This window comes from Saccopteryx leptura, chromosome 3 (assembly GCF_036850995.1).
Source record: "Saccopteryx leptura isolate mSacLep1 chromosome 3, mSacLep1_pri_phased_curated, whole genome shotgun sequence".
NCBI classification, from domain to species: Eukaryota; Metazoa; Chordata; class Mammalia; order Chiroptera; family Emballonuridae; genus Saccopteryx; species Saccopteryx leptura.
The window spans coordinates 64,399,638-64,414,680 of NC_089505.1; the positions used below are offsets into that span (position 1 = coordinate 64,399,638).

General features: G+C 40.8%; 1 protein-coding gene across 1 annotated transcript; it reads left to right on the forward strand.

The window, feature by feature from the left end:
• The first annotated feature begins 5,005 nt into the window (after positions 1-5,005).
• LOC136397349 (insulin growth factor-like family member 3) lies at positions 5,006-6,661 on the forward strand. Its single transcript, XM_066371864.1, has 3 exons — positions 5,006-5,052; positions 6,196-6,249; positions 6,387-6,661. The coding sequence occupies exons 1-3, from the start codon at positions 5,034-5,036 to the stop codon at positions 6,659-6,661; spliced, it is 348 nt and encodes a 115-aa protein (XP_066227961.1). The 5' UTR covers positions 5,006-5,033.
• Positions 6,662-15,043: the final 8,382 nt, after the last annotated feature.

The window sequence follows — 15,043 nt, forward strand, 5'->3', positions numbered from 1 at the left end:
CTCTGATGGCTTGGAGACCACAACTCTGTGCATCCCATCTCCTCATGATGCAATTCAAAATACAGCAATACTGAATGTAAATACCATACTTAGTTGTGCTCTCAGTTAAACAAAGAAGTTGTTTTTCTTGATTTTTTGCTTGCCTTTGGTCTGTTTCTCAACCTTTAGACATCACTTAAAATAACAAAACAGATAACAGGAATATATTTTACTGAAAACTGTTTCATCTGTTGAGAACTAAAGATTATACAGTGAGAACTGACAGCATTGGTTACACCTCTGTCCCTTCCCAGTGGTAACTGTGTTTACAACATACTGTTTGCATTTTTCTATACATTTTATGAATTTATATACATATAAATATGTGCATATATGCTGCACTTTTCTCTTTAGAAAAATGGAATATTATATATACCCCTTTGAAGTCCTAAAAGTTCTCCAATATTTTTTATGGTGCCTGGATTTCTAGTTTATGAATAAATTGTAATTTATTTATTATTCTTCTTTTTAAAAATATATTATTTATTGATTTTAGCAAGAGAGGGAGAGAGACGGGACCACCTACCTGATCAGGTATTGAACCAGCAACGTCTGCACTTTAGGACAATGCTCTAACCAATCAAGCCATCCAGCCAGGGCTTATTTTTCTTCTTTTGAAAGTCACTTGAGTTGTTCCCAATTTTTCAGTCTTACCCTAAAAATACTGCAATATATATTCTTGCACATATTCTTTTGTGCACATATTAGAATGTTTAATCAGTAACAGCACTAGGAGGAGAACTGTAAAGCAGGTTGTTTAAGATGCATTAAGTCATATGTAAACAAACAACAAAATAAAACTGGAACTATGTACAACTTGATTGTCCTACACAACAAGAGTATGAGCTAGGGTGGATCCAGGATATTAGTTCTAAGAGTGTAAGGACTTTTTGAATGGCTTTCACTAAACTTTGCACCAACTCCAAACCCTCCAAAGAATAGAATGTCATGTTTTTCAGAGATTTTATTTCTGGAGATGTTTCTTGTGGTTGCTTAACTATGTCTGCAGTTCTGACTTAACTATCCCACACCCAGGTCAAAATGTCCAATCCTTTTTAGGGGGAAAGACTTTATTACGCAGAGCTTGTCATAGAGAAGTGCCCTCACTATCTCATGATATCAGAGAGTTACACTCATACGATCACCAGCTGTCCTACATTTTATCAAAATAAAGCTCCTCTCACAAGTGGAGAAACAGTAGTTAAGGGAACCAGGAATCACAGTTCTACTTTCTCTCTTACATGGGTGAGCCTAAAGGACTCCTGTCAGAACAATTGAATTTGATTGATTTGAGGTGTGTGCTTTGTGTTAAACTTATTTTTTCTATGTTTTTGTATCTTGGGAAGAAACAAGCTACCCTCAATGGATTAAATTGCCTAAATCTTCCAGGTGACCCTCATATGATAGCACTGAGGTCTGTGATATTTGTCCAACAAGGTATAACCCCAACAATCCTGCAGTCCTCTATACCGTCTACCTTCCAGTCTCAACTCTGGGGTCTGCTGGCATATGTGAGATCCAGCCATGACTCTTGGGAACCAGGAACTCAAGGACAGGATTATGGCTCTTTCTCTGCCTGTTTCTATCAGTCCAGCATTTCTCTCCAATGTGCTTTTCTTCAATCCAGTGGCACATGAGCAATACAGCAAGTTCAGGGATTCAGTATGATTGACTTATGACAACAGCCACATTCACCTCTTCCCTCCACCATGTGGGAATGGAAAGAAGTTACAGTAACTCTAGGAGAACAATATTCTTCCCCCCAAAATCACCCTTTTTCTGAGTTCTCATTCCCTTATCTGTCTAGTTTTTTCAGCTCTTTCCCATCTATGGTCCCAGAGGAGTTTCTTTCTTTTCTTTTCTTTTTTCTTTTAGAGAGAAGAGAAAGAAAGAGAGAAAGGAGGGAGTGTAGGAGCAGAAAGCATCAGCTTGTAGTAATTGCTTCCCATGTGCCTTGACCAGGCAAGCCCAGGGTTTCGAACTGGCGACATCAGGATTCCAAGTCAATGTTTTATCCACTGTGCCACCACAGGTCAGGCGGGAATTTCTTTTTTTTATATATATTGATTAATTTTAGAGACAGAAAGAAAAGATGAGAGAGAAACATTGACTTTTTTTCACTTATTTATACATTCATTGGTTGATTCTTGTGTGTGTCTTGACCTGTAATCTTGGTGTAGTGGAATGACATTCTAACCAAATGAGTGACTCGACCAGGCCAGAAGAATTTCAAACCAAATAAAGAAACATACAAATAAAGAAATAACCTTTATCAAAATGGGGATGGGGAAATAGGAAAAAAAGATAATGGTGACTTCAGTCTGACCAGGTGGTAGGGCAGTACATAGAGCATCAAATTGGGACACTGAGGTCCCAGGTTTGAAACCTCGAGGTCACCAACTTGAGCATGGGCTTATCCAGCTTGAGCACAGGCTCACCGGCTTGAGTTCAGGGTCTCTGTCTTGAGCGTGGGATCATGGACCCAATCCAATGGTTACTAGCTTGGACCCAAAGGCCGCTGGCTTAGCCCAAGGTCACTGGCTTGAGCCCAAGGTTGTGACTTGAGCAAGGGGGTCAGTGGCTTGGCGGAAGTTCCCCCCCCCCCCGTCAAGCAATCAATGAACAACTAAAGTGATGCAACTACAAGTTGATGTTTCTCATCTCTCTCTCTTCTTGTCTGTTTTCCTGGCACATGTGCTTTAAAGAAAAAGAGATCATGTTGAATTGCATGAGGGAAAACAGTATGAAATCAGGATTCTTGAAGGTCAAGTCCAGTCTGTTGACAAGGACATGAACAGAACTAATTGGGAATTTTCTACTGAACCAGAGAACTGGTAGTATGACATTTTTTAAAAGTTAAAGAAAAAAACCCTAGCCAATCTAAAATTATATGCTCTACTGAAATAGCTGAGCAAAATGAGCATGAATATTTTTCCACTTCCAGTCATTACAGCACTAAATCAAACCAGACCAGTTTTTCTGATAGTAACAACTGTAAAACCAAGGCTACTTTTTACTTTGATTCATTTCTTTGGTGTCTATAGTTTCCAGCATATAGAATTTATATGTAAACATTTTAATTTTCTAGAGAGCTATTATACATGTAATTGTTTTTCTAATTTTCATTTCCAATTGTTCTTGCCTGTATATAGAAATATAATAAATTTCTGTGTGATGGCCTTTCTTGTATTCTACAACCTTTCTAAATTCAATTATTGGTTCCAGGAACTTTTTTGGTAGGTTTAGAATGGCTCCACCCTACTGTCTTAGTGACTTTGCAAGTCTCCAAGCAAACCACATAGGCAAAGCTTAACTGCAGCTGATCTATGTCTTGGAGAACACATTCTGACCCTTCCAGAATGTGAGAACATGGGAGCCTTGTGGCTTGTGAAGAGCTACTACACACTGTTTCTCATTCACTCTTGTGTCTATCAGGGAGGCTGTATTGACATAGTTTCTGATCTAGGATTCTGGGAAAGTATGAGGCTTCCTACCTTGCCCCCCTGATGGTAAAACTGCAGGCTATAAAACTGCAGAGCTGGAGCATGGCATTGCCTACCCAAAATAGTGTGTTCTATCATCTATTTTGCAGTAATCTGGCCTCTTTTATTCCAGTGTCATCCAATGCAAGGGACATGGGGGAGCTGGCACCTGTGGCTAGTCTTACACTACTCTCTATGTAAGTAATAGACTATCTGAATCTCAGAAGGGCTCATTGTCTTGTGAATGACTGGCTGAACCTATCAGCCTTGGTTCTGGGTGACAGTGGGATTTCTATGTAGGTAATTTAATTATACAGACACGAATTCTTCTAGTAATACCTTGTATGATTTTCCTTCACGGTCAGTTGTACTGTTTATTGAAGGCTTTCTATTTTAGTCAGGAATTTCTTGCTTGTAGGTTGAGAATTAGGAATGAAGTGACAAGCTAATTAATTTATGAAACAAGAATGTGGTTTCATCAGGTGTCCTAACAGCAGCTATGCTGTGTACATGGGAGGCGAGTCTCCACAGGTGGGACTTTCATCAGATGCATGCGCAGAAAGATACATTATGGGAAATCCCCAACCTACACAAACAGACATCTGCCTAGTTAAGAGGAGAGAGCTAATAATACACATGCACATATCCAACACTCATACTGAAGTGTTACACACACATTGAAGAGGGGAGAAAAGAATCCCTCCTGCTACCATGAGCTCCACATGGTCTTAAAGGCTCTGCCTTATCTCTCCTTCACCTTCCCAATCCCCTCACTGTGACATGGGAGGAAGCCAGCAGAGAACAGAGGGGCCCATCTGTTAACATACCACTTATTATCTCATGGCAATAACAGTGATGGTGACAATAAAATAATAGTGAGAAACATGGATGGAGCCTTTCTTTGGACAAGGCACACTACAAAGTGCTCTTTCAGTTTTTATGAATGTCAGAGGTTCATCCTACCTCTATCTGTTTCTTTTTCATTGTCTCTACCAGGGTTTCTATGGCCTCTGCTCTTCTTCTAGATCATTCTTCAACGTCATAATTTCCTCCAAAAAATTCTGAAGAATTGTAGACATTGCACGTCTGGAGATAGATTGTGTGTGAGAGAAGAGAAACACCACCCTCCCCCCCGAAACTTACGAGGTAGAGAAGAATGAGAAATCTAGGACAAGCTGATGTTTGGCTGGTGATGTACCAAGGAATCTTTTTCAACTGATTTTACCTCTCTGAAGTACTCAAAGAATGACTCATCACAACTTTGAAAGTTACAAAGTTGTGTAACTTTTACTCTGAGATATTGTGATATCTGGGAAATTGGAAATTGGTTGCAACTGGTTCAAGAACATTTTATTAAAATTTAGATGTTCTTTTTTTCCCCATGTCCCTCCCTGTCTGGTAGCATGGACTTCTAGTGTAATGTAAGGTGCGTAGGCACATAAGATATATAAGTCACAGCATACGGTCCCTTGCTGTTCTTCCATCAACTACTCTGCAGGAAAATCAGGAACCATGAAACCCAGAATCTCAGGTAAGGACATTCCAGCCCCAAGACTAGCTTATATGTTATCACACACTATTGTTCCTCTGAACCTCAAACTTAATTCTCTTTCCTATTCAATTCTTGGCTTTCCACCTCTTTAATTACCCTCATGTTATTTGAGACTATATCACAGTCTCTCTCCTGACCTGCAATTTTTTTTTTTATTTTTTATTTTTTGTATTTTTCTGAAGCTGGAAACGGGGAGAGACAGTCAGACAGACTCCCGCATGCGCCCAACCGGGATCCACCCGGCACGCCCACCAGGGGTGACGCCCTGCCCACCAGGGGGCGATGCTCTGCCCCTCCGGGGCGTCGCTCTGCCCCTCCGGGACGTTGTTCTGCCGCGACCAGAGCCACTCTAGTGCCTGGGGCAGAGGCCAAGGAGCCATCCCCAGCGCCCGGGCCATCTTTGCTCCAATGGAGCCTTGGCTGCGGGAGGGGAAGAGAGAGACAGAGAGGAAGGAGGGGGAGAGGGTGGAGAAGCAAATGGGCACTTCTCCTATGTGCCCTGGCCGGGAATCAAACCCGGGTCCCCCGCACACCAGGCCGACGCTCTACCGCTGAGCCAACCGGCCAGGGCTGACCTGCAAATTTTAGACTCTTAACTCTATATACATATAAAAAACCTTCATGTCCAATTCTATTCTACATTTCTTTATCTCTCAACTTTCGTCCACAGTCATGGTGTCCAGAGGCTGAAATACAGGAGAGCTCCAACTCTTCTGTATTGACCTATTCAAGCCCAATCACATCCCCAAAGCAACCCTGCACCCCAATTCTTTCCTTGCCAATCTAGTCTCAGCTTCCTCTCTCCTTCCTAATCACCTTATTAATATTGTTAACACCTGCTCCTCCCATCTCTCAACTGGGAAACTTCACTGCATTCTCAGATTCCTAAGCTCTGGTTTTAGCAGTTTTCCCTGCATTCTCTCCACTCAGAGGGTCCAGGCTGCTCAGGCTCAGCTGTCTGGGCTCTTACCTGTGTCAGGAACTAGACCCTATGCAAAGATGGCCCCAAACCCAAACCTTTAGAGCAAATTTGGAACTAAGGTTTCCCCACAGGGGTCTGCCCTCCCTGAGGTCCACACTCCCAGACTCATCCACATGACAAGACTCATCCTTGTCTTCCAGCTCCTGTCTGCATATCAATCTTCTTCCTCCTCCAGTGCTCAAAGGCAGACACCGGTGAGTGCAGGATGGGGAAGAATGAAGAGGGATGAGGCTGCCTTTGGGAAGTAGGACTGTGGTTCATAGAAGGCTCCTGATTTGGGTGGTGGGGTAGTGCCTTGTCCTCCTTGAACTCACCAGCAATTTCTGTCCAGGGGCCCACATCAGCTCTGGACTGTGGCTGTGCCAGCGAGCGCCCAGGTGTGGGAACCAGATGTACAACCCCTTGAAACAGTGTTGTGACGATGACACCACCCTGTCCGTAAACCGGACCCGCCTCTGTGGCCCCAACTGTACTTTCTGGCCCTGCCTTGAGCTCTGCTGTCCCGAGTCATTTGGCCCCCAGAAGAGGTTTGTCGTGAGGTTGAAGGTTCTGGGCATGAAGTCCCAGTGCTCTTCCTCTCCCATCTCTCAGATCTGTGCCAGGTAAGGACCTGCCTCACTCAAGGTGACAACAGAAAGGAGACTATGGCAGGGAGGGACTCTGGAGGCTGTGGCCCTCCTGGTTGGGGATCCCTGTTCTGCATCTCCCCATCCCTCTCCAGGTCTGCATCTTTTCTAAGCTCAGTCTTTGTCTCTCTCATTCTCTGCAGCTTATGAGGGACCACCAACCTGGAACCTGAAAACATCTGGCTATACATTCTAATCCTGGCTGGGTTGCTCAGTTGGTTAGAATGCCATCCCAATATGCCAATGTTTCCAATTCAATCCCCAGTTAGGTAGCATACAAGAATCAATCAATGAATGCATAAAAATAAGGAAAAAAAAGATATTTCCTTCTATCTCTAAAGATTAATGCATAATAAAAAATAAAAACAATTGTGGCACAGCAATACCTCGGTTTTCGTTGACTTTGATTATCGTCGGTTTCAGTTTTTGTAGATTTTTCTTTCTTTTTTTTTTCTTTTTTTTTTTTTTTCCATTTTTCTGAAGCTGGAAACGGGGAGAGACAGTCAGACAGACTCCCGCATGCGCCCGACCGGGATCCACCCGGCACGCCCACCATGGGGCGACGCTCTGCCCACCAGGGGGCGATGCTCTGCCCATCCTGGGCGTCGCCATATTGCGACCAGAGCCACTCTAGCGCCTGGGGCAGAGGCCACAGAGCCATCCCCAGCGCCCGGGCCATCTTTGCTCCAATGGAGCCTTGGCTGCGGGAGGGGAAGAGAGAGACAGAGAGGAAAGTGCGGCGGAGGGGTGGAGAAGCAAATGGGCGCTTCTCCTGTGTGCCCTGGCCGGGAATCGAACCCGGGTCCTCCGCACGCTAGGCCGACGCTCTACCGCTGAGTTTTTGTAGATTTTTTCTGTGAAAATTTTGTCTCGGTTTTTGTCGGTTTCCTCAGATTTCATCAGCGCGCCCACCTGACCTTGTTGTTAATTTTGTGAAAACAAAAGGCAACTCTCGCATTCTCCTGCTCAGTGTGGCATTGTTTCTTGTTGTGTGAGCATCACCCAGTGCATCTAGCCAAACAATTCTATTGCTTTCCAGTGTTTTTGTGCTTTTTTTTATTGATTGCGACTGCTAATATAATTACATGTAAGTGATTACTGTGCGTACAGCATTCAGTGTAATTTCTTATTGTTTTTAGTATTAAACACTACATTTATTCTCTATAAAATGTGTTTTTGGTATGTATTTTGGAGTGTCTAGAACTAATTAATTGGATTTACATTGAGCCATATGGAAATAATTGCCTCGATTTTCATCGGTTTCAGATTTCACCGATTGTTTTTGGACGGATTATCAATAAAAACTGAGGTATCACTGTATTTTTAAAAGGACACATTTTAAGATAAGAGGTGGAATGGGTGGGTGGCATGCTTTTCAAATGATGAAAACATCTTATTGCCTGGTGAGGGTAAAGGTATTTGTTCTGAATTTCCTTGCAGCAACTTGCTGAGAAATGATTACACAAGAACTTCTCTCTGCTCTCCTAAAGCCCACCGTGCCTGCAGCAGTCTGGGTCGCCTCAGTCAGCCTAAGTATTCTATCTCCAACTGGGCTCAGGCTTCTTCTCTTAGCTAGTAGAGCAGGCGTGGGGAGGGGAGGTGCGTGTCCCTCCCTGTGGGGTGGAGAAGGCCCCAGCCCAGAGCCACCTCGTGGTTCCTGCACCTACAGCTCCTGTGGGAGCTTTTCTTTTTCTTGCTTGAAATTTTCTTCCCCTTGGTCAGTTCAAATGCCTCAGTTTCAAACTATCCCACTCCAAGAGACCTTCCTGACCCACAGAAACTATGTTCATTCACTGCATATCATTTGTTTTCTTATTTGACATCTTCTTTTCCTGGAATTAATGGTGAAAATAACATTTCTTGCTATTTTAGTTAAAATTTTCTACATGATGGGAAAAAGTTTCACATTTCTGCTAGAATTCATATTTATACAAGCATACTCAGTCTTACTTCATTGAAATGTACAAATGGTGTCATGACTCAGTTAACAAAAGGGACTTAGGAGCTGGAGACAGAATCCTGTGGTCCTGGGCTGGCTGCCTAAGGAAACCTGATGGAGAGAAGTTGAGAGTGACCTACCTGTAGGCCCCAGCAGAGGTCTGTCTTTGCAATCTCTTTCAGTTCAGCTCAAATAACACCTTGTGTTACCATCTTGCTCATTTAATCAGAGAGAAAATATAAGAGAAAATTCCATATATATGTTTTGTTGGTATGTTGTTTTACTGTCTTGCAGCCCAGAAATCTGAATCTGTTTTCATCAATTCCAACTGAGAAACTCAGGTCAACATTTACCTAGCCAAGACTGGGGTCCAGCTGCTGGTGGTGAGAGCTCTCAGTCATGGAGGTGCAGATTCATTTAATCTTTACTAAATCCCATTCGCCCAAACAGTTAAGTCCTCTTTATTATAACTGGGGAAACTAGGAAAAAGGCACACACAGTAAAGGAAACATTATATTGATAAATTCACTCAGATCATCCTGTTAGTATCAATCGCAGCTAAGATTAGAACCCAGGATGTGTTTGAAACCAGAGCCAGAACTCAACTACTGCACTCTTCTGTTATCAGTGCAGGTCACCATGACAATGGTGGGAGCTTGTCCCTGACATGGACGTGTTTCTGGTACCAACATATTTTGTTTCCTCTGGACTCTCCACTAGCATTCTCAAAGTTTTGTCCTTTTCTTCAATCCAAGGGAAGAAATTTCTAGCACTCTGGTTTTTTTTTAACAAATACACCCTGAATACAGAATTACCACTTTTTTTTTTTACCATTTTACTTTATATATTGCATTTTCTTCTAAGAGTCACATAAGAACAATCTTTCCTCCTCCTACCTGTTACTGCAAGATCAGCCACAAATTAGAGTGAGAATCATCTTCCATGTGAAATTTTTTTAGATATCTTTAATCCTACATATGTCAAATAAAAATTATTCCTAAAAAATCAAATGCCACTTGTTATTTTAAAAAACAAAACTGCCTGACTAGGTAGTAGAGCAGTGAATAGAGCATTGACGTGGCATACTGAAGACTCAAGTTCAAAGTCCAGAGGTTGCCGGCTTGAGAGTGGGCTCATCAGCTTGAGTGAGGGGTGGTCGACTTGAGCATGAGATCATAGACATGACCCTTTGGTCGCTGGCTTGAAACTCAAGGTTGCTTGGTTAAGCCTAAGGTCACTGGCTTGAGCAAGGGGTTACTGGCTCAGCTAGAGCCTCCCAGTCAAGAGACATATGAGAAAACAATCAATAAAAAGCTAAGGTGCCACAACTATGAGTTGATGCTTCTCATCTCTCACTTCTTATCTGTCTCTGTTTGTCTGTCTGTCTGTCCCTCTCACTCACTCACTGACTCACTAAATAAATAAATAATAAATAACAAAACTACATAGATTATTTTTTAAAAATGAAACATAAAAAAGTAAGCATTCACAATCCTTCAAGAAGACTCCATAAGGAAATGAATGAACGAAGGACTACTTCTTGTGTTAAAAATGAAGTGGAGAAGCAGAGGATCACATCTGACCCAGCAAAGAGTCTAGGCATGGACTGAATGAATTCCTGGCCTTGTGAACCTGAAGGCTGTGATAGACTCTTTGTGCAATGGCTTTGGCCATGTGGATTGACAAGCAACTCTGTTACCCAAGCAGTGAACACCTAAACGGGGATCCAATAATTGGCACTCCTCGCTGCTGAAGGGCATCTCATTTTTTGCTTGTCTTCTGAAATCCAGAGTCTCCTGGCCTTGAATGACATCTCATGTGCTTGTCAGCACAGGGAAGGAGACACGTGGTCAGCACCACGGACAGATCCCATTTGTCCTGATGCCAGTGGCATCTTATGTGAGGACCGAGACAACTGAGGAGTTTCCCACACTGGGGTACAGAGCTCTCCAGAAAATGTCTAAGGAATATGTCTTTGCATGTCAGAGTAGGAGCTAAGTAAAAGTGAATGTGTCCTGCAAAAGCTGAAGTTAGGGAGGTCTACAGGGACCCACAGCCTAGCACCTATCATGACACACACCCTGTGTCAGATTCCTGGTGCTGCAGAATCAACTCTCTACCTTCAGTGACATGAAACAGCCACTTTATAATTGCTCTCGAGTCCAAAGGTCATCTGGGTGGTTCTGAAACCAGAAAAATGACCTACATGTCTGGCTGCCTATTGCTATGAAGACCAATTACATGACACAGGTGTTGGTGAGAAGGAAAAAGGTTTATTCAAGTGCCAACAATCTGAGAAGAGGGGGAAATGGTCCTCAAAATCCATCTCTCCCTTCTGGTGCACAGGCATTTTTATAAGAAAGGAGAAGGAGGGGGGTGGAATAAGCAAAATTAAAGCAAAGGAATCAAAGTGGGGGGTTTAAAAAAAAAGAATCAGAGGGAGGGATTTGAAAGTCTTGTGCTGAAAGGACTGGGACTAGTGAAAACTAGCTCAGAGTGTTCAGAAAACAGATGGAAGGCCACATATCTTCTGCAGCTGGCAAAACTGAAAGTTGGAGTTCATTCCCCCTTTTGGTTGTTACAGGAATGAATGCTGGCAAACAACTTATAACAAGTGCCCATGGATTCTTATAGTCAAGCTGCCCTCTTTGGCCTTGAACAGGCATGGCCAACATACAGCCCACGGGCCAGATCTGGCCCATGTAGTGAGTTTATGCGGCCTGCGATTAAATTTTTAATATTCTCTGCTACTTTAAAATCTCAGCTACTCAGAAGTGGAAGTATCTTTGATTATTGGAAATCGAGATATTTAAGAAGATAGTGATACACGGAAAAGAATTCTGCGTGTGACTAATCTAGGGTTAACTTCCAATAATTGGTTGAATGGATTCGCGATATTTACTTTTTAAAAAAATTCCATTATAAAGATTTACAACTTTTGTACTCATCTGTACTCAGTATGAACTGTTTGACGTATAGCAGTGATGTGAAACCCACATTATTTTAAGCGGAGTTTGCCAGTGCACACCCAAGGTCAAACAATTTGTTATTTTTGTGGTCAAGTGTGCTGAATCAAGTGGCACTGTAACATAGACAATAGCTGCAGTTGATAACTGAAAACGTGTCCAGGCTGTTTGTAAAACAAATTAATTGTTTTATTTGCAATATAACCCCCTTCAAGCTCATTCTCTTAATTAAATATTGTTTCGATTGATTGCGATACAGTTTCGATATTTATACGGTATGTAATTTTATATATTTTTATTAAAATATATTTTTATTAAAATAATATTGTATATTAAAATGTTTTTTCAATCACATTTATTCATAAACAAATTACATAATAAAATTTTGTTTACTTAAACGAATCGTTTTGTATTTAACATTTTTTAAATTTAATATTTCGTCTGGCCCGTGAAAAAAGTTTTCTTTCTAATCTGGCCTGGGGGCAAAAACTGTTGGCCATGCTTGGCCTTCAATGAGCCATAATCAGAACTGCAAGCCCAGCTTAGTGGGATTGGGATAAGCAGTTATTATGGTTCAGATGTTAACCCTTGGTATGCATAAGCCAGAGAGGAATGGACCTTTTAACTGTAATGAGAGCTTGGCCAGAAGTGAAAGTACAGGACTGACAATATGCTTTTGATTTATTATAGAATATATAACTGTGATGACTAAAACTAATTATATTGCATCATGGTTATAAGAGCAAGAAATTGAATTTAACATTTTACAGGAATTTTTTTATAAGCTTACTTTGTTAGTATGTTCTTATTTTTTTTTTTTTTTTTAAATAAATTTTTATTAATGGTAATGGGATGACATTAATAAATCAGGGTACATATATTCAAAGAAAACATGTCTAGGTTATTTTGTCATTAAATTATGTTGCATACCCCTCGCCCAAAGTCAGATTGTCCTTCGCCACCCTCTATCTAGTTCTCTGTGCCCCTCCCCCTCCCCCTAACTCTCCCCCTGTCCTCCCTCCCCCCAGCCCTGGTAACCACCACACTCTTGTCCATGTCTCTTAGTCTCATTTTTATGTTCCACCAATGTATGGAATCATGTAGTTCTTGTTTTTTTCTGATTTACTTATTTCACTCCTTATAATGTTATCAAGATCCCACCATTTTGCTGTAAATGATCTGATGTCATCGTTTCTTATGGCTGAGTAGTATTCCATAGTGTATATGTGCCACATCTTCTTTATCCAGTCTTCTATTGAAGGGCTTTTTGGTTGTTTCCATGTCTTGGCCACTGTGAACAGTGCTGCAATGAACATGGGGCTACATGTGTCTTCACGTATCAATGTTTCTGAGGTTTTGGGGTATATACCCAGTAGAGGGATTGCTGGGTCATAAGGTAGTTCTATTTGCAGTTTTTTGAGGAACCACCATACTTTCCTCCATAATGGTTGTACTACTTTACAGTCCCACCAACAGTGAATGAGGGTTCCTTTTTCTCCACAGCCTCTCCAACATTTGCTATTACCCGTCTTGTTGATCATAGCTAATCTAACAGGGGTGAGGTGGTATCTCATTGTAGTTTTGATTTGCATTTCCCTAATAACTAATGAAGCTGAGCATTTTTTCATATATCTGTTGGCCATTTGTATCTCTTCCTGGGAGAAGTGTCTATTCATGTCTTCTTCCCATTTTTTTATTGGATTGTTTGTTTGTTTGTTGTTGAGTTTTATGAGTTCTTTGTAAATTTTGGAAATTAGGCCCTTATCTGAGCTGTTGTTTGAAAATATCATTTCCCATTTAGTTGGCTGTCTGTTTATTTTGATATCAGTTTCTCTTGCTGAGCAAAAACTTTTTATTCTGATGTAGTCCCATTCATTTATCTTTGCCTTCACTTCTCTTGCCATTGGAGTCAAGTTCATAAAATGTTCTTTAAAACCCAGGTCCATGAGTTTAGTACCTATGTCTTCTTCTATGTACTTTATTGTTTCAGGTCTTATATTTAGGTCTTTGATCCATTTTGAATTAATTTTAGTACACGGGGACAGGCTGTAGTCGAGTTTCATTCTTTTGCATGTGGCTTTCCAGTTTTCCCAACACCATTTGTTGAAGAGGCTTTCTTTTCTCCATTGTGTGTTGTTGGCCCCTTTATCAAAGATTATTTGACCATATATATGTGGTTTTATTTCTGGGCTTTCTATTCTGTTCCATTGGTCTGAGTGTCTATTTTTCTGCCAATACCATGCTGTTTTGATTATTGTGGCCCTATAATATAGTTTAAAGTCAGGTATTGTAATGCCCCCAGCTTCATTCTTTTTCTTTAGGATTGTTTTGGCTATTCGGGGTTTTTTATAGTTCCATATAAATCTGATGATTTTTTGTTCCATTTCTTTAAAAAATCTCATAGGAATTTTGATGGGAATTGCATTAAATTTGTATATTGCTTTGGGTAATATGGCCATTTTGATTATATTTATTCTTCCTATCCAAGAACAAGGAATATTTTTCCATCTCATTGTATCTTTTTCGATTTCCCTTAACAATGCTTTGTAATTTTCATTATATAGGTCCTTTACATTCTTTGTTATGTTTATTCCTAGGTATTTTTTTGTTGTTGTTGCAATCGTGAAGGGGATTATTTTTTTGAGTTCGTTTTCTAATATTTCATTGTTGGCATAGAGAAAGGCTATGGACTTCTGTATGTTAATTTTGTATCCTGCGACCTTACTGTATTGGTTTATTGTTTCTAATAATCTTTTTGTGGAGTCCTTCGGGTTTTCGATGTATAGGATCATATCATCAGCAAAAAGTGATACCTTTACTTCTTCTTTTCCAATATGGATGCCTTTTATTTCTTTGTCTTGTCTGATTGCTCTGGCCAGAACTTCTAGCACCACGTTAAATAAGAGTGGAGAGAGTGGACAACCCTGTCTTGTTCCTGATTTAAGGGGGAAAGCCTTCAGTTTAGTGCCATTTAATATGATGTTAGCTGATGGTTTATCATATATGGCCTTTATCATGTTGAGATATTTTCCTTCTATACCCATTTTGTTGAGAGTCTTAAACATAAAATTGTGTTGTATTTTATCAAAAGCCTTTTCTGCATCTATTGATAAGATCATGTGGTTTTTGTTCTTTGTTTTGTTGATATGGTGTATTACGTTAACCGTTTTGCGTATGTTGAACCATCCTTGAGATTCTGGGATGAATCCCACTTGATCATGATGTATTATTTTTTTAATATGTTGTTGTATTCGGTTTGCCAGTATTTTGTTTAGAATTTTAGCATCTGTATTCATTAGAGATATTGGTCTGTAGTTTTCTTTTTTTGTGCCATCCTTGCCTGGTTTTGGTATGAGGGTTATGTTGGCCTCATAAAATGTGTTTGGAAGTATTGCTTCTTCTTCAATTTTTTGGAAGACTTTGAGTAGAATAGGAACCAAGTCTTCTTTGAATGTTT